Below are 27,747 nucleotides of genomic sequence, written 5' to 3' on the forward strand. Positions count from 1 at the left end.
ACCACTTCTTTTTACTTGGCTAGAAACTTTTCCTTTCTTCACGATATCTTTAGCCACTTCTTTTTTGCTTGACTCAAGAAAGTCTTTTCATCATCTTTTTCTTTTAGTCAATATTCAATAAATCTCCACCTTGGCTAAAAGACTATTATAGTTATTCTCTTACTACTCTTCTTCACGTTCATAAGAGATTTTGAACATTAATCAAATCCAGATAATGTCTGAACTTGGTAGTTGGAACTGGCTTCATCATCATGTTCGCTGGATTATCTGCAGTGTGTATTTTCTCCACTTTAACAACTCCTCTCTCCACTATTCTCCGATAAAGTGCATTCGAACATCAATATGCTTAGTTCTTTCATGATACATTGAATTTTTTGTCAGATGTATAGCACTTTGACTATCACAATATATGATTGTTTCTTCGAGTTGTATACCCAACTCTTCAATTAGACATTTCTCCCATATGACTTCCTTTACAGCTTCTGTTACTGTGATGTACTTTGCTTGTAGATAAAGCAATAATTGATTGTAGGGTTCCTTTCCAACTAATATTACAACCACACAATGTAAAGACATATCCGCTGAGTGATCTTCGTTTATCTAATGTAAAGACATTAGAGCGTATGACACCATATCAGCATAGCAATACTATTCTGGAGGTTTTATATGTCTCTTTTGTGTGTCCCTAACTAACTGATAATGTTGTAATTGAGGGATATCAGTATCAGTACATGCATCATAGACTTCTTCTTCTTGATCAAATGTTTTTTCTTTTCTTGGCTCCACCTCAAACTCCACCTTCTCCAAGATATTAGGATCTTACTTGATAACTTTGTATGAGTCTTTAGCATTTCAGCTTCATTAAAAGTAACATCTCTACTAATAATGCACTTTCTTTTCTCTGGCCACCATAAGTTATATCCTTTTACGTGATCAGGATATTCCACAAAAATACATTTCAATGCTCTTGCATCAAATTTTCCTTCTTTGTTATGAGCATATGCAGGACAACCAAATATCTTCAAATTTTCATAATTTGCCGGAATACCCGAGTACATCTCTTCTAGAGTTTTAAAACGAATGGTCGTTGATAAACATATGTTGATCAAGTAATAAGCTGTACTGACAGCCTCTACCCAAAATTCTTTTGGCAATCAAGCATTTGACAACATACATATTGTCTTTTCAAGTAAGGTCATGTTCATTCGTTCTGTGAGTCCATTTTGTTGTATAGTGTGCCTCACGGTATAATGTCTCACAATACCTTGATCCTTGCAAAAAAAATTTCCAAATTCCCTGCTACAGAATTCTAGACCAATTGTATGTTCTCAGTCTCTTGATCTTTCTCCCGGTTTGCTTTTCGATCAAGGTTTTCCACTGTTTGAACTTGACAAATGCTTCACTTTTGTGTTTCAAAATGAAAATTCACATCTTCCTTGAATAGTCATAAATGAAAGTTAACATGTATTTGCTACCATCATGAGAAGGTACTTGGGAAGGACCCCACAAGTCAGAATGTACATAATCCAACGTGTCTCTTGTTCGATGAACTGCAACATTGAATTTTATCCGACACTGCTTTCCGAAAACACAGTGTTCACAAAAGTCTACCTTCCCGACTTGTTGTCCGCATAATAATCCTTGTTTGACCAACTCGGCTAGACCTCTTTCAGTAACATGACCCATTCTTAGATGTCATAGTTTAGTGACATCATAATCAGATGTTGAGAAGACAAAATCAATACCCGTGATTGTGTTTCCTTATAACATATAGAGAATATTCTATTTCTTTCCTTACATTACAACTATAGCGCATTTAGATATTCTTACAACTCCACCTTCACTTTTGTAGCTATAACATTTTGAATATAGTGTTCCCAAGGAAATCAGTTTTTTCTTCAATTCTGGAACATGCCTTACATCTGTCAACGTCCTTACGATTCCGCCGAACATCTTCATTCTAATTGTGCTGATGTCGATGACCTTGCAGGGAGCATTATTTCCCAAAAGGATCTTGCCCAATCTAAGGGTTGGTAAGTTGAAAACAAATCCTTAATGTGATACATATGATATGAGCATCTAGAATCAATTATCTATTCATCTTCTGAGTTATGCTTTGAGACTATTAGTGCATCTGCACTATCATAGCCATTTGCTATGGTTGCACTTCCATATTCATAAATCTTTTTCTTGCATTTGCGCTCTGGGCAATTTTTTCTTATATGCCCCTCCTTGTGACACTGAAAGCATTTATACTTTCTAGGTTTTGCTTTAGACTTGGACCTAGATTTTCCTCTTTCACCAAATTGATTTCACTTCTCTGTTCTTCCTCTAGTAAAAAGACAATCACTTGAGCCTTCAGATCTCGAATCTGATACTCTTTTCTTTAGTTCTTTTGAGTGCAACGCCGCCTTTACTTTGTCCAATGTCAGATATCCTCGACCATACATCATGATGTTGATGAAGTGCTCGTAAGAACTTGGAAGGGAGCATAGTAGAAGAATTGTTTGGTCTTCATCTTCAATTTTAACATCAATGTTCTTTAGATCAAGAATAATTTTGTTAAATTCATCCAGATGATCTTTTATGGGCTTTCCTTCCTGCATTTGAAGAGTATATATTCTTTTTTTCAAATACAGTCTGTTGGTGAGTGACTTCATCATGTACAGGCTTTCCAGCTTCAACCATAATGAAGCAGCTGTAGTTTCATCTGACATTTCTCGTAGAACTTCATCTCCTAAGCACAACAAAATTGCACTTTTTCCAGGTTTTCATCATTCTCGTTCTCGGTTAGACTCTGTGGTAACTTGTTTCTACCTTCCAAGGCTTTGCCCAAGTCTTGATGAACTAGTAGAGCTTTTATTTTCAATCGCCATAGGTTGAAATCAATTTCTCCATTAAATTCCTCCAAATCAAATTTAACACTCGCCATGATAATCCTATACCGGAACAATATCGTAGTATGTGAACATATGTCAGGAAAGTTCCCAGAAAAGAGAGGTGGGTCTTAACAACACGCTTAAATACCAGGTCTTTCCTAAGACATAACTTTCCTAGACATGCACTTTCACATTATTATACCTTTCCAGTAACAAGAATAATTCTTTTCTGGTGTGTAAGATCAGACAATGCTGCAAACACAGAGCATACTAAGAATTCTGATATCAGTTTGTTGGACCGGAAGACCCATGAAGAAAATATAATAGAGAAAATGACACCGAGAATTTAATGTGGTTCACCAATTTGTCTACGTCCACAGCTGAAAAACAACAAGGATTATTTCACTATGATAAAAGAGAACTACAAGTGTTTCACTCACTTCCCAAAGCCCAAGTACATCCAATTTCACTCTCACTCAAGTATTTCTCACACACTAAAGAACAATAGAACAAGAAGAGAGAATATGCATTAAACTAAGTATTCGGTGTGTCTTACAATGACATGAAATACTCCTATTTATAGCCAAAGTTCTTGAAGATTATGTGGCTAAAGGAAAAGAACATTAATGTTGATTTCAGCATAGCCACTTCTTTTTACTTGGCTAGAAACTCTCCATTTCTTCAAGATGATCTTTAACCATTTTTTTGTTTGACTCGAGAAAGTTTTTTCATTATCTTTTTCTTTTAGCCAATATTCAATACATCATAATGTAAACTTAAAAGTTTCTTCTTATTTCATTCTCTTTCTTTGAAGACGATTGACTTTGGAGTATGAAGTCTCTCCAAGTGCCTTCCTTTTCTTCACGTTAGTATGTATTAGAAACACCCACAAGTGCCTTCTATTTCAGGGTGTGCAACTTCCCCTCTCAATAAGTATTGAATTTTTGACCTTTTAATCATCTAGAATATCTAGTAATGTCTTACACTATTAGACTAATACATTGTTGTTACATGTATTTAATTTGTTCCTCCAGTTATGACATGAAGCGTCTATTATAAATTTGATCTTTCTACTGCAATTGATTAATCACTTTACTTGGTATGATTTGTTGTTTAATTGAGCTACATGAGTCATTTGGAACATCATTGTGAGTGCTAGCATTATTGTTTGAACATCATTATAAATAACTTCTTACAACACTTGATAATTTTGTGTAAAAAACAATCCTACTTTGCTCATAAACTATTGCGGAAACAACACTTGAAAATTTTGTGTACAAAATAACCACACTTTGCTTATAAATTAATGGGTATATTGCACTGATTTAAACAAGTTAATATATTTTTACTAATTAAAATAAATGTGATATATAGTGTGATGCAATTTCTAGAAAAGATGTTACCCAAAATAAAAAGCAAAAGATAAATAATTCATTTTTTGTCTAGTATCCTCTTACAATTCAAAGTGTGAACATTGACAATATAATGGGGTTATTGGCTGGCTTGTTTTTTTCGGGCCAACCAATAAAAAATTCATTAGCCAACTCACAAATGTCATATCTCTAAATTTCTAAATATATATGCAGTAATAAACTTAATTCCTAACTATATATGTGTATAATACCCATAAATCATCATATAATATTTTAATATATTTATTATTCTTTTTTTCAGGATCTTCTAGAGCAAAGTAGATTTCAATTTTATGACAAATACAATACTAGAAGAAATCATTAAATTTGTTAGAGATCTTGTTTATTAATTTTGTAATAATATTGATTTTTATATATGAATGTTTATATTTTGCAAAAATTAATTGGCCAAATAATATTGATGGAGGGTGGATTTAGATATTTGATATGTCTTATTATCTTAACTTTTCTTATAAATTGTGTTTTTTTAGCAAAATGATTTGTGTTTACTTGATAATTTAAAATTATGTATTTGTGTTTGGGTATTATTTTTTATTTTTATTCTCTTGATTATCTAAAATAACATATAGAATTATTGAAAATAAGTATACAATTACATAACTTATTCATAATTATTTTTAATATTTTTTGAATTTTGATATATATAAGTTTGGATAGTTTACTACCTACACCCATTATCATCATGAGGATGGTAAAAATACCCCATTTATAGGCACTCTCAAAAATATATATAATGAATACCATGATACTCACAAGTCACAGATATATTTATAAATTTATTTAATTCAATATTTTATATTATTATTTTGAGATTATATATATTGCATATATTATTATTCTTAATGTAATAAGAGGTTAATTATTATAAAAAATATAAATATATATTTAAACTTGAAAAATGATGCAAAGATACTCTTAGTAATACCAAAAAAAATTGAAAAACTTATATCTATGTAGAGAGGAGTGATAACAATTTTCATATAAAAAACTCTTACAACAATCAATTTGTGTCTTACAAATGATTATAATTAAAAGTTAATTATTAATTAAATGATTTAATCTTACGATTCAAATACAATTCAATTGTCCATATTAGTTGTTATCATCTACAATAATAAAAATTATTTTCACCTAAGTCACTTTCTATTTATACATGAGTAACTCAACTGAGAATAATTCTCATATAAAAACTACAAATCAATAAATTTAAGTCTTACACCTATATATAAATGATTACAATTAAAAATTACTTATTCATTCCATAATAACCCATCCTCCCGACCTCTCCAAAAGACATCATGATAATAAAATACATATTTTACACAATTGTTTTTACTATTACCTTAAACACTAAACAAAGCGTCAACTAACCACTGATTAAAACAATTCCTTAAAATCCAACCATTGAATCAAACATTTTCTTAAACGTTGCAAGTGCTATTGTTGATTTGGTGACAATAAATTACAAAGCCAATCACTCCAAACCTTTCATTTCACTTCATTCCACTCTTTTCTTTTCTACCCACAAACTTATCCGACAGAAAAGAAAAAAAATGATGAAGCCATCCATGCTCAGATCTCTCCACTCAGCCGTGTCCCGCCGCTCCTCTCATCTCGCTCGCCGTGGCTACGCCACCGAGCCTGTCCCGGAGCGCAAGGTCGCCATCCTTGGCGCCGCCGGAGGGATCGGACAGCCCCTTTCTCTCTTGATTAAGCTTAATCCACTTGTTTCCTCCCTCTCCCTTTATGATATCGGTGGAACCCCCGGCGTCGCCGCCGATGTCAGCCACATCAACACCAGATCTGAGGTACAATACAACCGTTCATGCCTCTTCCTCATATTTTAGCATAGATAATTGAGGTGTTTTGTTTTTTCAGTACCCTTTTGTGGGTATTTTCAAAGATGGTACCTTTATTCTATTGTAATAGATTCTTCTGTTTTTATGAGGTGCATGGATTTTAGTAAAGATGTAAGATTTTTTGTAGTTTTTGATGTTATGGTAAAATTATTTGATTCAATTTTCTGAAGGTGCATTAATCCACCCTTAGGTGCTGATTTTGTAAAGATGCTGCTAACTTTACTGTGATTTGATGTCATAGAACAATCAATCGAGTTGTTTTTATTAGGCATATTAATCTACCCTCTGTCTGTTGTTTTTGCAAAGATGCATTTTTTACTGTGGTTTGATGTATAATAGCACAGTGAATTAAGCCTTTTGATGGGTACTGATCTACCCTTTTGTATTTTGGTTTTCCCCTTTTCACCTGTGTTTAAACTGTCGCTGCGTTGCGTTTTACTCAATTGTCAAAATTTGCGGGAAAGTTGACCCGCAAAACTGCAATATTGCAGTCGCAATTGTGGTTGTGAAGTGCAATTTAAAACATTTCTTTTCATACTAGCTTTAAATTAATATGATGTTGTAGGAGTTGAGGTTTTGTGTTTTTATTTTTTGCAAAGAGGCAAACTTTATTGCAGTTTGGTTCTATGGTGTACTCAGTTGAAATGTTTTCTGAGGTGCACTAAACTACCCTTTGTTGGGGTGTGCAAGCTTTATTGTAGTTTGATGTTGTAGCTCAATTGATTGAGCTGTTTTGGTGATTTGGGATTGCAGGTAGTAGGATACCAAGGTGAAGATCAGCTCAGAAAAGCTTTGGAGGGAGCCGATGTTGTTATTATACCTGCTGGTGTTCCTAGAAAGCCTGGAATGACTCGTGATGATCTTTTCAACATTAATGCCGGCATTGTCAAGTCGCTGGCTGCTGCTATCGCCAAGTACTCTCCCCATGTAAGTGTCTGTTTCCTTGGGGTGCTTTTCATTTATTTCTGATTATCAATTATATTCACAAGCTACTGTCGTGTTGTTTTGGTTTGGATTTGATTTGATTGTGGAAAACATATATACTAGCTTGGGCTATAATGGGGAAATGAGGATTTGACTGTGATTAATTTTAGGTGGGCCAATTATCTTCTATTAGTTGAAGTCACTCTTGGTTGTTTATATATCATTCTAATCAAAATATTATTATGGGGTTTGGATTGATTTAAAATTTATTAGATTTCATGGTCAGTTAATTATTAATTTTCATCCATAAAAACTTGAAAGTTTAGGATTTTTTACTATTAATATGTAAAGTTTGAAAGAAAGTATGAGTATTTAATTAATCATAATGTGGTAGTACATGCCCTATTCTAATTTGTGTGATCCAATTATATAATCATGTAATTTTTTTTAATTGTAATTTTTATTGCATGTGAAACAGGCCCTTGTTAATATTATAAGCAATCCTGTGAACTCCACCATTCCCATTGCTGCTGAGGTTTTCAAGAAGGCAGGAACTTATGATGAGAAGAGGTTGTTCGGTGTTACCACCCTTGATGTTGTTAGGGCCAAAACTTTCTATGCTGGGAAAGCCAATGTTCCAGTTGCTGGTATGCAAAGTGTTGGAAACTTACAATCACAGTGTTCTTTGTTGTTTTTTATTTTGTAAAATATACATGGAAAAATATGTACCAAAAAAATGTATATCAAAAAATGAAAAAGAAAATTTGAGGTTAGATTTAAGTGTCAAGGTTTTGTAAGAAAGTTGAACTAATTTCAAGAAAAAATTTGTGTTTTATCTCAAGCAAGAGGGGTGTTTGGCAGGGGAAGAGTTGAAATTGAATGACAATTCTGCATTTATTTTACCTCAGCAGTTTGTTTATAGGTTTACATAAAATTTTGATTTGAATTTGTTCATGTATATGCAGAGGTCAATGTACCTGTTGTAGGTGGCCATGCAGGCATTACTATTCTGCCACTATTTTCTCAAGTACCTTCTTGCACTTTAACTAAACAGTTTCCTCCCTCGCATCTAGTTTGATTGTTAGCTTGATATGTACTTTCTAATCTTTTTAACTGTTTTCACTTCTATAGGCAACACCACAAGCCAATCTAGATGATGATGTCATCCAGGCTCTAACAAAGAGAACACAAGATGGAGGCACAGAAGTTGTTGAAGCTAAGGCTGGAAAGGGCTCTGCAACTTTGTCAATGGCGTAAGTCTGGGCCTATTTCTTCATTTAATGAAAATACTTAATACTAATGCAAGGGTTATAATTCGGTGGTGAATTTTGCAATTGATGTGAAATCTAAAGAATGTGTTCTTATTTTTCTCGCAGCTATGCTGGAGCCTATTTTGCTGATGCTTGCCTCAAGGGCCTTAATGGGGTACCTGATGTTGTTGAGCCCTCATTTGTGCAATCCAATGTCACCGAACTTCCATTTTTTGCTTCGAAGGTGATTTAACTGTGATTCTTTATGTTTTACTTTGTTTCTAATCATACCACTCTCAATGCTTAAGTTTCATTCTCATGTCTGCCCATGCATTAGGGTCTGTTTGCTTTGATATTTTAACCAACCTTTGTTTACAGAAACAATGATACATGTTAGTCTGCTCTATTTTGGTATTGATGAAAAATGCTGAAATGTTTTGCAGGTGAGGCTCGGGAAAAACGGGGTGGAGGAAGTTTTCGGCTTAGGTGCTCTTTCAGATTATGAGAAACAAGGCCTTGAAAACCTCAAGGCTGAACTCAAATCATCTATCGAGAAGGGAATCAAATTTGCCAACCAGTAATTGAACATGTCAGATACATGTCTGGCAGGTTGCAGGATTTTCTTCCATTTTAGAACTAAATCAATTTTTGCAATTTCAGAACCATTCTTGTAATGTCGCCCGCAGTGGTGATGGCTTTGTCGTATCATTTAGAGTAGGTATACGCCATGATTTAATAATATGGTCTGTGAGAGGAGTTTGTTACTGAAGATATTGATCTTCAGACCAGTTTGTGTTGACCATTCCATTCATAAAGGTTCTTTTTAACAATGTATGGTTTCATATAATGCAATTGCAGGGTTTTGCACCTTTTATATATATGGTTTTTCAAATGCTAGACAACTAAGTTGAGGTTATGGCTCATTCTGCTTGGTCAGACACTACTCAAACTAAAAATCAGTGTCATGAGTCCTTAGATATTCCAAATGCTTGTAAACTAATACAAGCTGTTATATGATAGCTGGGAATTTAGATGTTTGAACCTGAAAACTTATAAGTTATAGTTGACTTTAAGCCCGTAGTTACCTTAAGTAACTTACTAAATAAGTTGGTACTTTCTTAAAATAAGTCCATTTATCAAATATTATTAGCTTTTTTGGTTAAATAAATTGGTTGATAAAACCAGGGTGTCACCTGCATCAGCTCCATGAATATTCAGGAAGCTAAATGAGATCCACCATCTATGGTTTAAAGCAATTTCTTGTATTACCTCCACACTTCACTTTTTAACAATAAGAACGAAATACCAACTATACAAGATTTATTATTCCATTACATTCCTCTCAATCACATGCACTTTCTTACTCTGATTATAATCTTTACTTCCTTCATCTTCTCTACACCACTTAAGCTTAAGAATCATCTTTATCCTTGGAACTAGCTTTGTTTTGGACCAACTCATCAGAAGCTTAAATTTGCAGATTCTCCAAGACATACTGGAGATCAAAGCTGGTTCCTGCTGTGGCTGTAACTTGGCATAGAGTTTATTATGAGATTATGCAATCCAATCTGTTTCAAGCGCTTCTCTCTAATAGAAAAGAGTTTGAGCCTGGTAACCAAATAGAGCTACATGAGGCACTACCAAGGCTTATTGATGAGATTAGATTCTTCTCAAACTATAAGCAACACATGCATAAGCAACAAGGCTGGTCAGGTCTTGGTCAATGTTTACCATCTTCCTCAAAGAAATGTCCATGTTATACTAAATCGTGTCGACCAGACCGTATTTGTGTATGATCCAGAGTTAGTTATACAATTTAGAAGAATGTATGATGTTCCTGGTAATATAAGCCTTGTGATGGAACTTGCCAGGAGGATGGTTCAGGACAAAGGACATCCTCTTCTATTTGAAACCTTCTTGGTTATATCGAAACGATTTTCGGGTGCCTTTCGGCATATGTTATGGGAAGTAGATGCTTTGTCTGATACAAACATGGTATTACTTTCAGAGACTGCATTAAGAAGTCCTGTTAAAGATAACTAGCAACAATATTACTGGAATGGAAGAAGAGAAAATATAGTGGAAGAGAAATTAAAATACATTAAGGTCTAATCATTACAAAAGCAAAACTTCTACTACTAAATTGACTTTATTATCACTTGTGTTAAACAAGCCTAAGAGTTTGTTTGCGAATTCAGTTTTAAAGGGGAATGAATGAAAATGGAAGACTTCATAGCCATAAAATACATTTGTAAGATGATTTTGAAGTATTTCATTCATTCCCTTCTAAAATTCAACTCGCGAGTATACCCTAAAGTGTAAATAAAGAAAAAGAGTGCATGTGAAAACAAGTTTTGACTTATTATGTATATTCATACATAGGAGTAACATCATATTCATATTGTTTTATTGATTTTGTTAGGATTGATATGGCTCCTAACAAAATTATCAATTTGACATGGCTAGTGATGTTGACCATCTGGTCCTGCTGGTGAGACTCTATCCAACCTTCCACCTAGCATTGACCTCTTTGAGGGCCACTCTTTGCTATTTCTCACATTGTTGATAAATTCACTTAAGCCGAGTTTACTATTAATCCTTTTGCCTATTGTTGAGAATTGAGGAACAAGTCTTGCCTCTGAACTCATAACAAACAATGTCAGAATAATTAGAAGGAGAACAAATTGTAGTGACTTCATTGAAGTAACCATTTTCTCACAGAAGTTCAAATGGCAAGAAAAATAAGTAATGTTGCTTAAAATAAATGCTTGTAGTTGTAGATAATTAGATATATTTCTTAGTGAAGTAGATCATAGTATAAGAAGGGAAACGCTATTTATAGACATGCAAAGTTGGAAATAATCCAAAGGAAATAAACTTTAGGAATTGTATTACATATTTACATTACAAGAGTACTACTATAGTGGAAAGTCCCTTAAGCACACAACTGCACTTAAAGATATCATGTGTTCCTAATAATATCACATTTTTTGTCTCGAGCTAATCATATATTACTACATGAATAAAAGAAAAATTTTAAAAACAAAAAATAATAAAAAGTAATATTCTGATTAATTTAAGGATAGAGAATAAGATATCATTCGGGACAGATGATCTCTGCCTACATCTATTAAATAAAAAATGTTAGAATGTTAATGTGGCAACTTAGGCTTTATCCTACTCTCTTTTATGACCATACCAATTATTCTCAAGGTTGTCTTGATTTGAAAAGATTGAGCAATAAAAGTAGTAACTACAAAAGAACCTTTACTCCACCTTTTGAAAGTCTTATATATTATATTGTAGATATACCATGAAAAACTGGTATGCTTTCTCCACAATCATATATGAGATGTTTATTTGTCTTTAATACCTTCTTTACATTACTGGAATGCACATGTCATATGGCTCATTTACTCGATTTTTTTAAGCAATATATATTTTGTCTTTCTGTAAACTTGGTGGATAAAATATGAATGTAAAATCTATACATTGTCAGTGTAAAGATTTATACATAGACATCATATCATCCACCATTCATTTTGATTACATTTTCTAAAAAACCAAAAATTATTAAATATCAATGATGCAATAATAGTATATAAAACTCATACACTTTCAGTGCATATATATTTTTATCATAAAATATTAGCCCTTGTTTGGTTTGTACCATAAGTAGCTTTGGTTTTTTTTAAGTGCACAATGGGATGCATTTATGGTGATGCTAGTACACCCTCACAATAATTGATAAAAAACTTTGTAACTAAACAAACATTACTGCCAAGGACGTGTTTGTCTAGTGATGCAAAGTTCCACTAGATCTGCATATATTAAATCAAATGTTTGACATCTAGAGAGATACTTAATAGGACTGACAATCATATAAAAGAGATTAATTCTTTATCTAAAGAGTGAATGATATCCTTAATTATTCAAAACCAAACATTCTACAATAAATTTGATCATTGTTAGTAAATATTAATTAACATTGTCATCCACAACCTATTCTCCCAAATGAATTTTATCCATGGCAAGACTCCAACTCAAGTGTTTACTCACAGAAAAAAAAAGTAAAGTTATATCACTAAAACCAGTAAATAAAATTGAATAAAAAACTAAAATTAGACTCATATGACCTAAAATCCTCAATCACTTGATTGTATTTTTTTTCCAATTTAAAATCCTAACATATCTCTATATGTATCATTCCTCTATTTCTGGCAAATACACGCAGCGACCCTTTCCAAAACTTTTACGAGTTAGTTAATGATATTGCTTTGGGACAACTAAAGTGGCGTGTCCCATCCTTGCATGAGACAAGTAAAATGTAATGTCTTTATTTAAGCACTACTATTGTATATCATTAGACAAATTAGTGACTATGCAATGCATATTTATATAAAAATGTGAGGTACACTTGTAAGATCCGAAAAATGGAATTAAATAGTTCAGGGTTATTTGTGATTTAGGATTTGAGAAAATAATTTTTTATGGGATGATTAAGTTAACTTTAAAGCTTATTATTAAATGTATAAAATAATGAATAAGATGTAAGACAGGCCCTAAATATATTATAAGATATTAGACAAACCGTTGAATGATATTTGAACATTTAAGGATGCCGGTTATTTATTGAGTTTGATATGATCAATGTGAATTAAAGTTGAAACAAACAATTTAAATTAGTTTGGATTTATTTTGTGCATCATGTTTAATAGAACAAATTTAATTAAACTTGACATTCACTAATTCAGACTTTAGTTTCAATGTTGCTAGCCTCATAAATTAGCAAGCTGATTAAAAAATTTATCATAATTTTTACTTATAACAAAAAATGTGTACATGTTTTGGATTTGTAGAGATCTTGCATGTATGATTTACGAAACTATTTCCTAATTTCGTCCTAAATCATAGTCCAGTGCCATTCCTTCTTGTGTTGTTTGTAACTTTGACCCTTAATTTCAAAGGCTTTGTTAACCATTGTTCTAATTACAATAGTTAAGAAGTATAAAAGTGTAAAGTCAAATACTTAGAAAGTGGTGTGTTTATTATAGCAAGAGTTAACATTTAAGTTTTTAAGATTAACTTTTCACTTTTGATTGCTTAACTATTGTCAGGACAATGATTAACAAAACCTTAATTGTAATTTTGTTGTATATTTCCCTCAACTATTCTTAAATTTAGTTGTTTTCTCTCTTGACAGGGTACATTTATAAACCATGTAATTATTTTTCCCTCAACTAGCTTGAACTTGCTTATGGCATTGATAAAAAAAAATAACATGCATATATATATATATAAGTTTTGTGAGACCAAAATTCATTTGTTGATGTTCAAATTTAATTTTACAATCCGAACCAACCTAATTAAGCTATACCTTCAAATTCAATTTTAGAGTGTAATGTACACAAATTTAGACTAAAATTTGAAGTAGATTCATGTTGAGTACAATGATCTCAACCATTCAACTTAGTGGTCTACATTATACACTTTAGGCAAAATATAATTTAGAATAGTCAACTACATTACAAAACTATTTACTTTCTATAGAAGAATCGAAATCACTAAATACTAAAATGAGAGTTTTTGGCAACCAATCAGGATTCCCTTTTGCACCCTAATTTTTAATTATCTTTTCATTTTTAGTTTATTTTTTCACCCAAATAGTTTATTGCATGTCATTCCAATAAGGAAGTAATGGCATGAAAAGCACTATTTTGATGGTTCCATTACTCAAATGAGTTAAATGTTAAAAAATATATAAATCAAATTTAGTTGATGGATGTGAACTATAGCATAATTCTACAACTATGGATGATAATGTGCTATCACCATAGGTTTTTACTGTACAGTTTAGTGCAGAAAACCATGCTGTTCTTATTTATTACTTAATTTGTACCTATAATGTACAAACTATATAGCCATCAAGTGGAAGTGCATTTTATTGGTGATAGTCTGCTATCGAATAATAAGCAAAAAAGTATTGTGGGAAGGAAGAGAAAATGAAAAACTCAAATATATTAATGTCTATTCATTATTACATAAGCAAAGCTGAAATGTTGTATGTAGAGATGAAAATAGGTGACATAACAAGTATCCACAAACTTCGTACCATTTCATCTTTACATTTCCACTTCTATTAGATATATAGTCTTATTAGTTATCAGCATGTTATTTATTACTTGATTTTTGTTAGGATTTCTCTCAATGAAATTAAAATTATTTGTACTTTAGATCTGCACATCAAACTTATACAACATTCTTTTTTAGGAAAAGAAATGAAGGTGTCACATGTTTTTGTTACTTCCTTTTTTTCTTTTTCCAAATAAAGGATATTGTACAAATTTGACTTACTAAAGTGTACAAACAACATTTTTGTAGTGAAATAGTTATGTCTCCTAACAAATGACATGGCTTTTGGCTAGTAATGTTGAGAATCTGGCCTCTTAGGTGAGACTCTTTCCAATCTTGCACCTAACATTAATCTTTTATTCGGACTCGTATTATTTCTTACATTGTTGATTAGTTCGTGCAGGCAAAGTTCACGGTTAACCTTTTTATTCATCAATGAGAACCGAGGCCGAATTTTTGCCTCGGAACTCATTGCCAGCAATGTTAGAATAATTATGAAAAGAATAGACATTCTTGACATCATTGAACTGGCCATGGTCTTACAAGAACTAAAATGGCAAGAGAAAAAAAGTAGCTAACACAAATAATTATAGATACAGATATATCTATGGACTATGAGTGAAGTAGTTCAGAGTTTAACAAAGGAAACCTTATTTATACACATGCAATATTGGAAAAAATCCAAAGGAAAGGAACTTTAGGAGTTGCATACAAAAGTCTTATTGGAAGATCATGTAAGTAGATACCTATCATCCAAGTAAACCCTTGTCTTATCTCTCTTTTGGGTTTTCTCTGCCCTCTATCAAGTTCATCTTTTGCAAAAAATCACAATCATGCATTTATCCTTATCTGATATATTTTGCCCATTTGGTTGCCTTGTCCTATCATAAATGAATGCTTATTCTGTCCAAACCAAATCTATTCATCTTAGATTGTCTTGTCCATCTTAAACTATATATTAATGAAAAGATTAAGAAAAAAGCAGTGCAGACAAAAATCCCTATAGTTTACACTCTACACTTAAAGACTTTGCATTGTATCAATATCTATAGATATGACATGAAAAGTTTTTGTGTTTTCTCCATAATTGCATGGCCACTTGGGAAATGGCTCAGGCCAACTAGCTGTTTATTTGGCTTACATGCCACCTTTGCACTAAAGATTTCCTTAAACACTTTGGTTTACAAAATCTTGGTTTACAAATGCCTTAAGACTTAAAGCACATTTGGATTAAAAAAGAGGTAGTTAATATCTTGAAAACCTTAAGTTCTTGAAATTACAAATTTTTTTATAATATCTTCAGATTACAAAATCTTTAAACCAAAACTTCTTTAATTTCACTAGGTTTAATCATCATTAATAATAATAATACATTAATAATATCAAATTAATTTCACTAGTCCACTGTTCCTTGGTTCTAAAAATTGGTAATTTAGAGGGGGTCTAATATCATTCACCACTCATTCTATTACTTTTTTAGTTATGAAAAGTCGATAATGAATAAATATAAATAATGAATAATGCAACGTATAAAAATCTTACCTTTCTCTAAAATTTAATATGATAGAACAAAAATTATATTGAAAAACTAAACAACTCTTCTCAATACACAAAAACAACATTTTATGAAATGAGTTTTGATGATTCCACAATGAACACTCAAATAGCCCGAGAATTCACTTCTAAGGCATCTACTTTCCAATCATATAACACTCACCGATGACCAGTATGTGCATTAATGTTGTTTATTCCTTTTCTTTGTCTTTACCTAAACTATATTAATGGTCCATGTTAAAATTGAAATACAGATTCTTACAAATAAAAAATGGTATCAACATAAAGTATTTACAAAGTGATAGAACTAAAAATAATAGATAGGTGCTAATTGCATTACCTAGACTCCATTACCTAACAGATCAAAATGTGGATTACGTTAATAAAGAGGGCCTGATATGCTTTCATTTTTTTAATTCTTTAACGCTAAGTAAAAGTCCAAATTAAGTGCAATAAAAGAAAAGTCCATCCATATCCTAGCCACTATTTTTTTTTTGCGTGAAAATATAATTAGCTTTAACATTAAAAGTTCAATACTAGTGTCATATTATTCGAAATGTCAACTAGTAATTAATCTTATTTGAAAATGACCACTAGAGACTGTGATTTCTTGGTTACCGTATTAGAAAAGTCTCACGATTTTTAACTAATATTTTGATTACATCATGGAAGTAACTTATGTCTAGTGATTCCTTTATGCTTTCATATAATTTTACTTTTCTTCAATTAGTTCAACCAAACATGTTAGTTTATTATAATCTAGCTTCTGACATTTTAACCTTTAAATGACTTTTGTTCTGACATGCTCCGAGTTTAGTTGTGTGCCATGCTTAATATCTTGTACTGAAAAGGGTTAAAAGTAAGATTTTGAGAGAGATACCATGGCGATTCGGGATATTGTCAAGTTGATGAACCAAAAGCAGGACAAGGTAAACACCAAGATGGTACCAATATCATAATGTGGGTCAGGGCAGGGCATGCATGAGTGCACATCTATACTTCTTTATTTCTGAAATGGTGATGCTAGATTCCTTAAAATTTGCAACTTGTGTTGCTCATGAAATACATATCAATTGTCTATAATCCTAGCATTTGTGCATAATACTAAACCCTATATATATATATATATATATATATATAAATAAATAAGAAACAATTCACGTGAAAACAATCTTATTTAAACGATTAAGCTTAGAAGAAATGATCATGTAACTGGTAATTAAATTTTAATCATAAATAATAACATCAACAAACATAAATGCACTTGTCTTTAAATATGACATGTTATCTTCATACAAGTTTTTCTCTACCATAAAAGGGGTCTGTTCAGAATTTGAATGGTTCACCAATTACATTCTTTATTTTTACACGTAATGAGAGTTTGCCGGCTTTTACTTCTGAAACCTGTATCCCATGCATGTCAATTATGCAGATCCAATAACGACTAAAATGTTCCTGTGATTCGTTCAGTAAAATAAACTTAATTTACGTTAAATGTTCATTTTTTGGTCCCCAGTTATGTGCATCATTCTTCACTATTCGCAAATATATCACCATTGATGGATAAAACAATTTACAAAGCATCATACATGTATAAGTTGTAAGTTGTTTAGGGCGCACATTTTACCCTTCATTCTCCAATGATGTATATAATGTATGAATGAATACCATATATACAGTTTAAGTCCAACATACATATTAACTAGTCAGGTAGTATGGGCAATTTGTCCAAAGTGTAGGGAGAACCATTGGCACTGCCATTGGAGGAGGCAAAATCATCAAATACACCATCAAACTCGGAAGCTTCACTGGTTTTTACTTCTTCATCGGTCTTGTAATGGGATGGAAGGATTTGAAGATGTACATCTGACTCTCCGCTGATTCTCCTTGCTTGTAGCTGATATTTACGAACGAGGTCCAGCTGAAGAGATAATATGTAAGGTGACCTTGGGAGTAGATCCACTGTTTCTCCTTTTGGAATTACTATATGCTCTACAGCCATTCTTGCTTCCTGAAAGATGAAAAATATTATGTCTTGCCATCTGAATTACTATATAATGTGTATTGACCAGAATATAACAAAGTCATTCATGTGCCTTCTTCATTTAATAGCTTATACTTTTGGGAGATATAGTTCATGACATTATAGAGTCTATACTCATTGGTTTGATGTTCATGACAAACTGAAATGTATCGAATTTCAGTTGTAAAACACCTTGGCTATGGTCAACTTCATGTCAGAATATCAGTAATGAAGTATGGGTGACACAATCTTTCAGGATATTAGTAATGAACCCAAGAATTTTTTTTAAAAAAATATAAGGGGTTGAGATAAATATTTACCTTCGTGACATAAATAGGAATTGAGCTACCTATTTCTCACACAATATTTATATTACCTTCGTGACATAAAAAAATAAAGGAAGAAAGAACTAAATCTAAACCACAATATTTATATTACCTCCAAAGCATCAAGCTTTTCTGATTGTTTGATCTTATCCATTGATACAAAATCCTTCAAACCATCTTCATGATCACTTACTAATGCTTGTATGGCTTTTGTCACCTGCTCCAAGGAACATGTCTAGAAGGGGGGAGGGGGTATTGATTAGCAGAAATATATGGCAAAGTGTAGCTGTCTAATTAAACGAAGCAACTTCAGATAAATATTTACCTTCGTAACATAAATAGGAATATCATGAGATTTAGCAGCAGCTTGGATCCTTGGATTCTTCTTAAGCTTGGAGTGCAATGCAAGTAAAGCATTTGCCTCGCTAATATTATCAGTCAATTGAAGGGCCAAATCATTCAATTTCAAATGTTTAATCCCTTGCGTAACTGTTGCCTCTAAAATCTACAATTACTGATCAATCTGTAAGTTAAACAGTCAATGACAAAATATAAAAAGGAAAGAAAAGCATTACTCATTGCTTTACTTGATCACAAGTTGGTAAACTCAATATTGCCAAGGATTAATTTTAGCTTAGAACAAGCATTGCTTATCTAACTGTCAGCAGTCAGCACTGTTAACTACATAATTAAAAGTAAAAGCACTGAAAAATATTTAAAAAGGAGAACACGAACTAAAACTTTTCTTACAGACTTATACAATAATTCAGTTCAATTTGGTTCCTTTTTTGTTATATTCCTTTCTCTCTCACCCACTCTCCAATTGCAGCACACACAAGTGACTCATCTATGAAAAAACTTCTGCTTTTCCTTTTAGTTTTCCTCTCTCTTCCCTTGCCCTTTCTTTCTTTGCCTTTTCTTTTTTCTTCAAATTCTTGTTTAGCTATTTAATTCTCTAAGTAGTCTCTATTCCCCCACCCGATCTTTTTCTTTTCTTTTTTTATTGATTATTTATTTCTAAGTGGCAGGGAATTAGTAATGTAGCTTAGATATCACAGTTTCACCCAAAGTGTTCACTTATATTAAAAACCAATTTGACCATTTTGGTGTCCTCAATGTGGGAGGGGGAAGAAATATAAAGCTAAATATAGGATGGCACATGTAATTCAAGATAGACTCAGCTGTAGCAATATCAATCTACATTGAGAAGGAATGGGGTGACACTTGTCCCAATCATATCTCTTAATCAATAAGTTATTTGGATATTTATGAGGGGAAGGGTTAAGGAAAAGACAACAAGAAGGTAATTTGTATAAGCAGAAAAGAAAGAATTTCAGTCCATCATTTTTCTGAGGCAAAACTGATCCACTAATTTGTTGCATCTCATCTGTGTCAATATCCTTGTCATTGAACTTCTAACTGAAGTTTTTCTTGCTAGGGAAAATAAATCTCAAACTTATATGATGAGTATATATAGCATCAAGAGAATTAATAAAATTGCAGCTGATATGTAAGGAAAATAGCAGTTAACTGTGCAATAGTACCAATGTTTATTTCATTCATTTGTCGTAACAGTTGGATAATGATGTCTTACCCCATAACAAAACAGCGAAAGTGGGGATCTTTGTTCCCAGGAATCTTCTATCATATCAACACGCAATCTCGGCAGTGATTCATTTTGGCTGGTCTGGTCATCATCCCCCTCTGGATCACCTTCAAACATAGTTTCCCCATTATTTTCCAGAGAACTGTAAGTAACAGGTTCCTTCTGCAAAATCTCTTCCTGTTCTTGAGACTTCATCTTGCGCACTTCTACATTTGGAAAACGACCTATGCCAACAAATCAAACAGCATGAAGTTATAATTCATTCCACCACGACCACATAGTTAGCCATGGATGCAGGTTACCAGAAAGAATAGCATCTACGGTTGCTTCAAGACTGCGGTGAATTCGCAACTCTGTCTTTGATATAATCTCAACTCCGCAACTAAATGTTGATGGACCTTTCCTTTCCAGTATTGTCTTCTGAACGCCCCTACGGCTGGCCTCTTCATCCCCTAGTGTGACGCTCTAGAAAATGATAGAAGAGTATATATAACCGAATAGAATAAATATATGCCCATAATTTTAGATGCCCATGGTGACTACAAATGAATTTATTAGGGTGACTTGGAGAAAAGGGGTGGGGCTTATGATTTTGGGCAATGAGCACACCTTGCAAAATGTTATGTAATTATTGGCAGAAAATGAAGCTTCAATTATCAAATTCAATGTTTTCCATAAAATTCATTAAGCACAACTTTTCGTGTAACCAATGGTATCCTCTCACCCTATGGGTAAGGAACTAATCACCTTCGGGTGCATCATTGTCCCTCCTAGTAAGTGTCGCTCCTAGGAATCGAACATTGGCTTTGGCCTTGTACATCACTTTAGGATCCAACATGATCTTACATCACTAGACTAACTCATTTTTTATCATGTTTATTGAAGAGTTTCATATATGTTACCCTGTTTCTCCAGAAAATAGCAATTTCACCGTCACATTTCTGAAATAATGTAATTCCAAACTGGTATGACGAGGTGAATTACTAGTAGAAAGTTTGATATTCTCGAGAGATAACATCCTGAATTATTAAAATATAATACTAAATTCAGGCCAGGACTTAATATCATGAAAACTGTTTAGCCAATGACCTGTGTCGAATGTGTAAAGGCACCTCTCCTTATAAGAAATGAAGCATGAAACTGTGGATTTTAGACCCACAAGATTATGTTGGTTAATATAAAACTTGACTAATCTATTATCCGTGGTCCATCTAGTTTCCTACAATCAAGCCATCAACAGCAAAAAATTCAAGCTTCAAGGAATGCTAAGTTGTTATTCCTTGCCATGCACTGATACTGATGTTCCTCTATACATTACAATACACAGTCGCTAGTAAACTGCAGTTTATTACTTAAGTCAGAGGATGTGACAGCAAACAGTTGAGTGTAAGTAATCAACACCAGTAAGTGCAATGCCCACGTCATTTCATTGTTATTCCATTGGAGGCTACACAAACACAATAAAGGGTATTTTATCCCCTCCCATAATCGTACTGAATGGTTCCCAATAAGATTCACATCTATGACCTCCAATATGGAATACTCATTAGCCATTACTCAACAAGCTGTCCCCTTAAGGTCATGGCCACTTCAGATCACACAAGTTCAAATAATAAATCAAGATGAAATGAGTTATATCACAAATCAACTTGGTATCGGGCTTTAGATGTAGGTATAACTCACCTGTATTCCTCCAACAAGCATTTCTAGTGAGGGATTCATTATCAGATTCTCAATTGTGACTCCATGAGCAGTGGCAACGAGCTGGATTCCACGTTGTGCAATTGTGCTTGCAGCCATTGCTTCAAGTTTCGTACCAATTTCATCAATTACAATCACCTGTGGCATGTGGTTTTCAACTGCCTCTATCAGTACCTGGATAATACAAAGCAATAAACAAAGAAACTTAGGTCAAATTATGGCTATGGAAGGTATGGTTGTACAACCAAAAATAACTTAGGGATGCATTAAATGAAGTAAGAAGGAATGGATAACATGTAAGGAATGGCCAAAAAGAACAATTACTTTCATCAATTATTCTGCTGTTTATTCTGTTATATATTTCTTATTTGCATGTTTTGTCAGCTTTCCTAGATGTGCTTGGGTAAGTGCTATAAAATTACTTAAGTAGAGTGTAATTTAGAATAACTAGCTTTGAAATAATAACTTTTGAAAGAATGGAAGTTTAGGGAACGTTCACCCAAAATTAATTTCAGTAATTGGTGTGAAGATACCAAAATTATTTTTGAAGTTTAGAACTAGCTCTGTAGTTGTATGTCTGTATCCAAACAAGCTCAGATTAGTATTGAACTTCCAACAATTACTTGTCCTAGGACAAATATTAAATTCAGTGTGTTAAATTGGTATCTGCCTGAATGCAAGTAATATAATTTTACCCCGACATAACAAATAAAAAGTTGCAGCTGATTTCTAGAACAAATTATTATATCACTGCTTAAATAGGAAATTGGAAGATATAGAAACATACTAGCAGACTAATATTTGAGATAACAATGAAATCTCACCCAGTCACACTAGTTTTTTCAGTCACCAGTGGTAATACAACTACAGTTTCCACATAAATAAACAAGAGGTTATGCCTGCAATTGCAGCTAATACCTTATGCTGCATATCTGAGTTGGGGACTTGCATACGTCGAGCACTGCCTATTCCAGCATGAGGTATATCACCATCACCACCAATCTCATTGGAGGTGTCAACAATCATCACACGCTTTTTGTAATCATTTGCAAGCATACGAGCTATTTCCCTAAAAATATATAATAAAATACACAATATGTTCAATTTGAAAGGGTTAAGAGTCCAGTAACAAGTAACAACAATGATAATAATAAGGGGAAATTACATTGACTTCCTCTGATGTTTGGCTTAATTATAACATGCACCCCTCTTGTTTTAGAAATTATATAGGGACCTATCTTGAAGTGTGTGTTGCAAGAGGTGTATGTGTAATTATAATATAAACCTCAAGGAGGTATGTGTAACAACATAAACAGTGTGTGCGATAACAACATAAACCTCAAGGGTGGTCGGTGTAATTTCTGAAACAAGAGGGGTGCCTAACATAATTAAGTCAAACCTCAAGGGAGTTTAGTATAATTTCCCCTTTACTGTATAAAAATGAATTTTTAGATTATCTTAATATCACTCTTCACTCTTAGGAAAACCTATCCAAACGTAAATTTGATTTCATTATAATCAATTATACATACAAAACAAAAACAAACAAGTCTTTGTCCCAATAGGTGTGGTGAACTGTGGTCTTATAATCAACTATACATATAATCAAATATTCAAATAATCTATTTTTCAGAACTAATTCAAAAACACTCTTGAAGTGATTGTGGCCCTCTAGGAATGGAGAATTGCAAAATCGGGGGCCTTGATTCAGAATAAACATGTGACTAGATTAAAAGGGAAAAGAGGAGAGGGAGAGAAAGAGAGATGAAATGTATTTCAAAGTTAGATATCATAAGCCAACAGCAACTGTATAACTTCCATATTATCCAAGAAAGTATGTGCTTTCGACAAACATAGTTTGCCAAAAAAGTAACAAAAATGGAGCTTCAGTAAAAGATAGAACAGAGAATATTCACTTAACCACCAGGAAAAGGAGGAAGCATGCATGATAGATTTACACTTCAGGGAGGTTAGTAACTATTTCAGCCTATCTATGTTGAATTTTAGCAAAGGACAAAATATTGACTGACCTAATAATTGTAGTTTTCCCTACCCCTGGAGGCCCAATGAGCAACAATGAAGCCCCATCTTGAACCAAATCTTGCAACAGCTTAGCACTTCCCGAAATTGCCCTGCCAACTCGACAAGTTAGACCAATAATTGCACCCTTGCGATTTCTGATAGCACTAATCCGATGTAATGTCCTACTGATTCCTGCTCGATTGTCAACAGCAAAGTCACCAACCTGCAAGAGGTGGCTCTCCCTGTTAACTGGCAGTTATAATTGTATCTTTCCATGATGAATCAAAAATTAGGGTCTTATAGTCTTAGTACAAACCAAAAAGCCTATCTCCTTAACGTTCCACTTGCATGCATCTAAGAAACAATAAATTATAACTTCCTTCGGATACATGGGGAATTCTTACCTTGATCTGAACTTAGGGACTTCATTCAAAATCTAAACACTCACACATATGAACAACCTGAACCCATGTGGCGCATAAGTGTGATAAGACGATTGCTAATATAAGATAAACCAACTGCCAAGATATAGTGATACACTGTATGCATGAGCATGGAGTCCAATCCATTATGAGCACACTCACTACATATGTGGAGGATCAGGATCCTCTCATTTTCCTTAAGAACATAATAATACTCTCACTAGCTTGCTCTGACAAAGAAAACCACAATAATTTTCCATTAGAGGACTAAACATTATTACTTGCACTAGCGTGTCACTCTTTTTATCACAACAATGAGAAAGCATTGGATAATCCAGGACACGTCTTTATTGTTGAATTCGAATAAACTCATAATTTTAACTCAAAATGAATGGTTTGGGTCCGCCCTATAATTTCTCAGTCATGTTTCCAGGTGAAATGATAGAATCCAAATCCACACAATACTTCCTCAGTTCCTTATAAGTGTCTTTTCTTCAGGAAAAAAATGTCTTTACTTAACTGTGGCTATCACAGTGGGAAGATGAATTGCTAATGAAGTAATGATATAACAAGAAAAAAACAATAACAAGTTTGTTAAAAAAACCAATGTTTTCCTGAGCTTGTATAGAAGGAAAAAATACAACCACACTTAAAAGGCAGGGGAATAATTTGTAAAGTCATTTGTGATTTGAATTGGTTAGGTTATGAAGGAAAATTCATTCAAATTTGATTTGAAGTTTTCAACCAATTGGCTTACTAATTTTATGATATGATCGGTTTGCATTTGACTGAACCAAACACTTCTTTCTTGAAAAAGAAAATAATAACAATAAGATCTAACATTACTTCTTAGTTTTCACATCCAATTAACATCAAATAGGCCAAAAATTACTTGTACAAACATCATCAAATGGATGAGATAACATCTAGAGTCTCATCATTAATTATTACTTGAAACATTACCACGTAGTATAAGTGTAAAAGGCAAATAAAAAAATTAAATCAAACACGTTTTATGCATTGTTTTCAGATACCTGAGCAGTAGCATGTCCAATATCCTCAACCGTTATCGGATACTCAGATATCACAAAGTCACCGGACGGAAACCTAGCCAGCGGCTTCCGACCCAAATCCATTACCACTTCCATCAACTGATGCAGCTCCGGGTGCTCGCTCACTCTCCGCCGCATCTCCTCCGGCAACAGCGCCAACAGACGCCCTAGCTCCACATCCAACTCATCCTCCGGTGACGAAAAAACCGACGAAACCGAACCGGAGCGAACCGGATAACTCGTTCGCAACCTGGAAACGGTTCGAGGTAACGGCGGAACGGGTGGATTGAAGAGTTTGGGTGTTCTAATGTTAGTAAGTGAAGGTTGGTGGTGGCAGCGAAGCTGAAGCGGAAGAGTGAAGCGTAGCATTGGTTTTTTGGCGGGAACTGTGAGGGGTTGTGTTTGGTTAGTGGTTTTCAGAAGGGAAATTTGTTTCTCTTCTTTTTCCTCGAGGAGGAAGGAAAAGAAGGGAGGTTTTTTTCTTTCCCGTTTTCTATCTGATAATAATTATTAGAAGTATACTATGCTGATTGGTTAACGGTGGATAAACCACGAATATGTTTTTTCGTCTACCCCATTTATGATTAAGTTTAATATATGTGCACAGTTATTGTAAAGAGTTTTTTTTTACAGTTATAGCATATTATTCACAGTTAGTTTAGATTACTTTTTTTTATTTGATAGTTAATAATGATTAATTTGTGGATGTGGATAATATGTTAATAGCGTAAAAATAGTTATATTTTCAGTGTATATATATTAATTTTTTTATCAATTATTACTTGCTGTCCTTTTTTATATGAAAATTTTCACATTTTTGGTGTTACTCCTATTTATAATAAGTTTTTTTTGCTCAATGGAGACATTGTCATATTCTAAAAAAATTAATATTTATGTACTGTTAGTATAAAAATTTATATAATAATATATATCATTTACTATTTAGTTGAGTTACTTTTATTGAAAATTAATAATATATAAAACTCGTATATTATCAATACATATATATTTTTCTTTATTTTAAATGAAATAAATATAATTTAGAACGAAAAACGCATAACATGAAAACATTGATTAAGATAGTAAAAATTATAAATAAGTTTGTTGTTGAGAGAATGATGATGCTTCATTCACATACTAATCAAAATAGTAAAGTAGGGTCTACTAACTATTATCCATCCCCTTGCATCACACTTTGTGTTATACAAATCATTTTTACTGGGCCTTCCCTCACATGTCCTCGAAAAGCCAGGGTGAACAATTATGCGATTGTGACGCTAGGTTAACTAGAGCACTTCCGACGAAAATAAACAGTTTTTTTAAACTTGTTATATGACAAAAGAAAGACAGCTCATGAGTTTATTATATGAACAAAAAATGAATTTAAGTTCTCGTGAGTTATCAGCCAACCCATTAGTATGTCATTTCATGTAAGACTCTTTTATTTGAAGTGAGTACCATGCATACTTTATACTGGAATCTAACTTTTTATTCAGAAAAGGTGAACAACTAACATTGAGATTTAGATCAATTGGCTATGCGTAGAGGATCATATACCACCACTCACATAATATACAAAATTAAAAATAACACTAAAAAGATTCATAATTAAGTCAAAACAGTTTTCCTGGAAAATATCGTGAGAATAACAAACCTTCACACATGATTAAGAATAAATTACTAGTAGTGAGTTAATGTTACCATAATCACCTAAAAATTATGTATGTTTATTTTTTAATTTTGATCATTCAAATAACAATTTTTATCGTTACCAATAATATTATATATATATATATATATAAAAATATATCATCTTGAGTACCTAGCCTGAATTTTAACATATGATACTAAAAAATATTTAATAATCTAAATTTAATATTATTTTTAAATTAAACGAATAAAAAATTAAAAAATCATTTATCTCCTTACATTTAGTACTAGACCATTTAGTAGATATAGATCTTATTGTTGGAAATTCCTTATGATTGGTGAAATATTAATATTAGGATCTTGAATATCATGATTCTCACACATATATGAAACAAAAGGTGTAGTGTCATACCTGAATCCATGTTCCTGGATGTGCTCCTTTGATATACGTTTTTGAAAGAGGTTTTGTGGTATGATGACTTTCCTCAACCAAATCTCTGATTCCTCTTGGGACTTGCGTTTTCACTCTGATTGGGAGAGGAGAAAACTGAATTTGATTTGGTGTGTTAGAGATCATAACCTTCCTTATGTGTTAACTTATAGGGTTCTCATTATCCCCTATGGGTTAACCTGATGGGTATCCACCCATTAAGCCCATATCTGTTATCAGCTTTTAGAAATCTAAGGAGCGCTAGTAATTAGATCACTTATAATGATGCTCACCTTAATTAGAAATTATAAATTTCTAACAATCTCTCATTTGGGCTTTATATCTTCCTGAAACAATTATATCACATATTCTTTAGCCGCACATTTGTATGCTATTTACATTTAGACTTCTCCTTAATACAATATGGTCCATTTCATATATCAACTATGGAACCACCACAACTTTCATCACATTTAAGTGTGAC

The 27,747-nt window shown here is 32.8% G+C and overlaps 2 protein-coding genes across 2 annotated transcripts; one reads left to right on the top strand and one right to left on the bottom strand.

Moving 5' to 3' along the window:
• On the top strand, nt 5,799–9,222 carry LOC109355090 (malate dehydrogenase, mitochondrial-like). Its single transcript, XM_019598025.1, has 7 exons — nt 5,799–6,120; nt 6,925–7,098; nt 7,574–7,742; nt 8,061–8,122; nt 8,227–8,348; nt 8,472–8,589; nt 8,789–9,222. The coding sequence occupies exons 1-7, from the start codon at nt 5,866–5,868 to the stop codon at nt 8,924–8,926; spliced, it is 1,038 nt and encodes a 345-aa protein (XP_019453570.1). The 5' UTR covers nt 5,799–5,865; the 3' UTR covers nt 8,927–9,222.
• Nucleotides 17,568–25,698, bottom strand: LOC109355091 (uncharacterized protein ycf45). The gene is made up of 9 exons (XM_019598027.1): nt 25,166–25,698; nt 23,718–23,932; nt 22,606–22,756; nt 21,670–21,861; nt 20,289–20,451; nt 19,975–20,210; nt 18,706–18,885; nt 18,493–18,615; nt 17,568–18,042 (listed from the first exon to the last, which is right to left on the bottom strand). Exons 1-9 carry the CDS (start codon nt 25,550–25,552, stop codon nt 17,734–17,736), a joined length of 1,956 nt encoding a protein of 651 aa, XP_019453572.1. The 5' UTR covers nt 25,553–25,698; the 3' UTR covers nt 17,568–17,733.

This window comes from Lupinus angustifolius, chromosome LG08 (assembly GCF_001865875.1).
Source record: "Lupinus angustifolius cultivar Tanjil chromosome LG08, LupAngTanjil_v1.0, whole genome shotgun sequence".
Lineage (NCBI taxonomy): Eukaryota > Viridiplantae > Streptophyta > Magnoliopsida > Fabales > Fabaceae > Lupinus > Lupinus angustifolius.

What these genes read in the sequence shown, in the direction of transcription:
- LOC109355090 (XM_019598025.1), top strand. Translation starts at nt 5,866, where the DNA reads ATGATGAAGCCATCCATGCTCAGATCTCTCCACTCAGCCGTGTCCCGC. An exon ending in TTCTGCCACTATTTTCTCAA is followed by an intron (nt 8,123 to 8,226) that starts GTACCTTCTTGC and finishes TCACTTCTATAG; the next exon opens with GCAACACCACAAGCCAATCT. An exon ending in TCTGCAACTTTGTCAATGGC is followed by an intron (nt 8,349 to 8,471) that starts GTAAGTCTGGGC and finishes TTTTTCTCGCAG; the next exon opens with CTATGCTGGAGCCTATTTTG.
- LOC109355091 (XM_019598027.1), bottom strand. Translation starts at nt 25,552, where the DNA reads ATGCTACGCTTCACTCTTCCGCTTCAGCTTCGCTGCCACCACCAACCT. An exon ending in TTTCGCTGTTTTGTTATGGG is followed by an intron (nt 18,886 to 19,974) that starts GTAAGACATCAT and finishes CAGTAATTGTAG; the next exon opens with ATTTTAGAGGCAACAGTTAC. An exon ending in AAAAGCTTGATGCTTTGGAG is followed by an intron (nt 18,043 to 18,492) that starts GTAATATAAATA and finishes TTCATCTTTCAG; the next exon opens with GAAGCAAGAATGGCTGTAGA.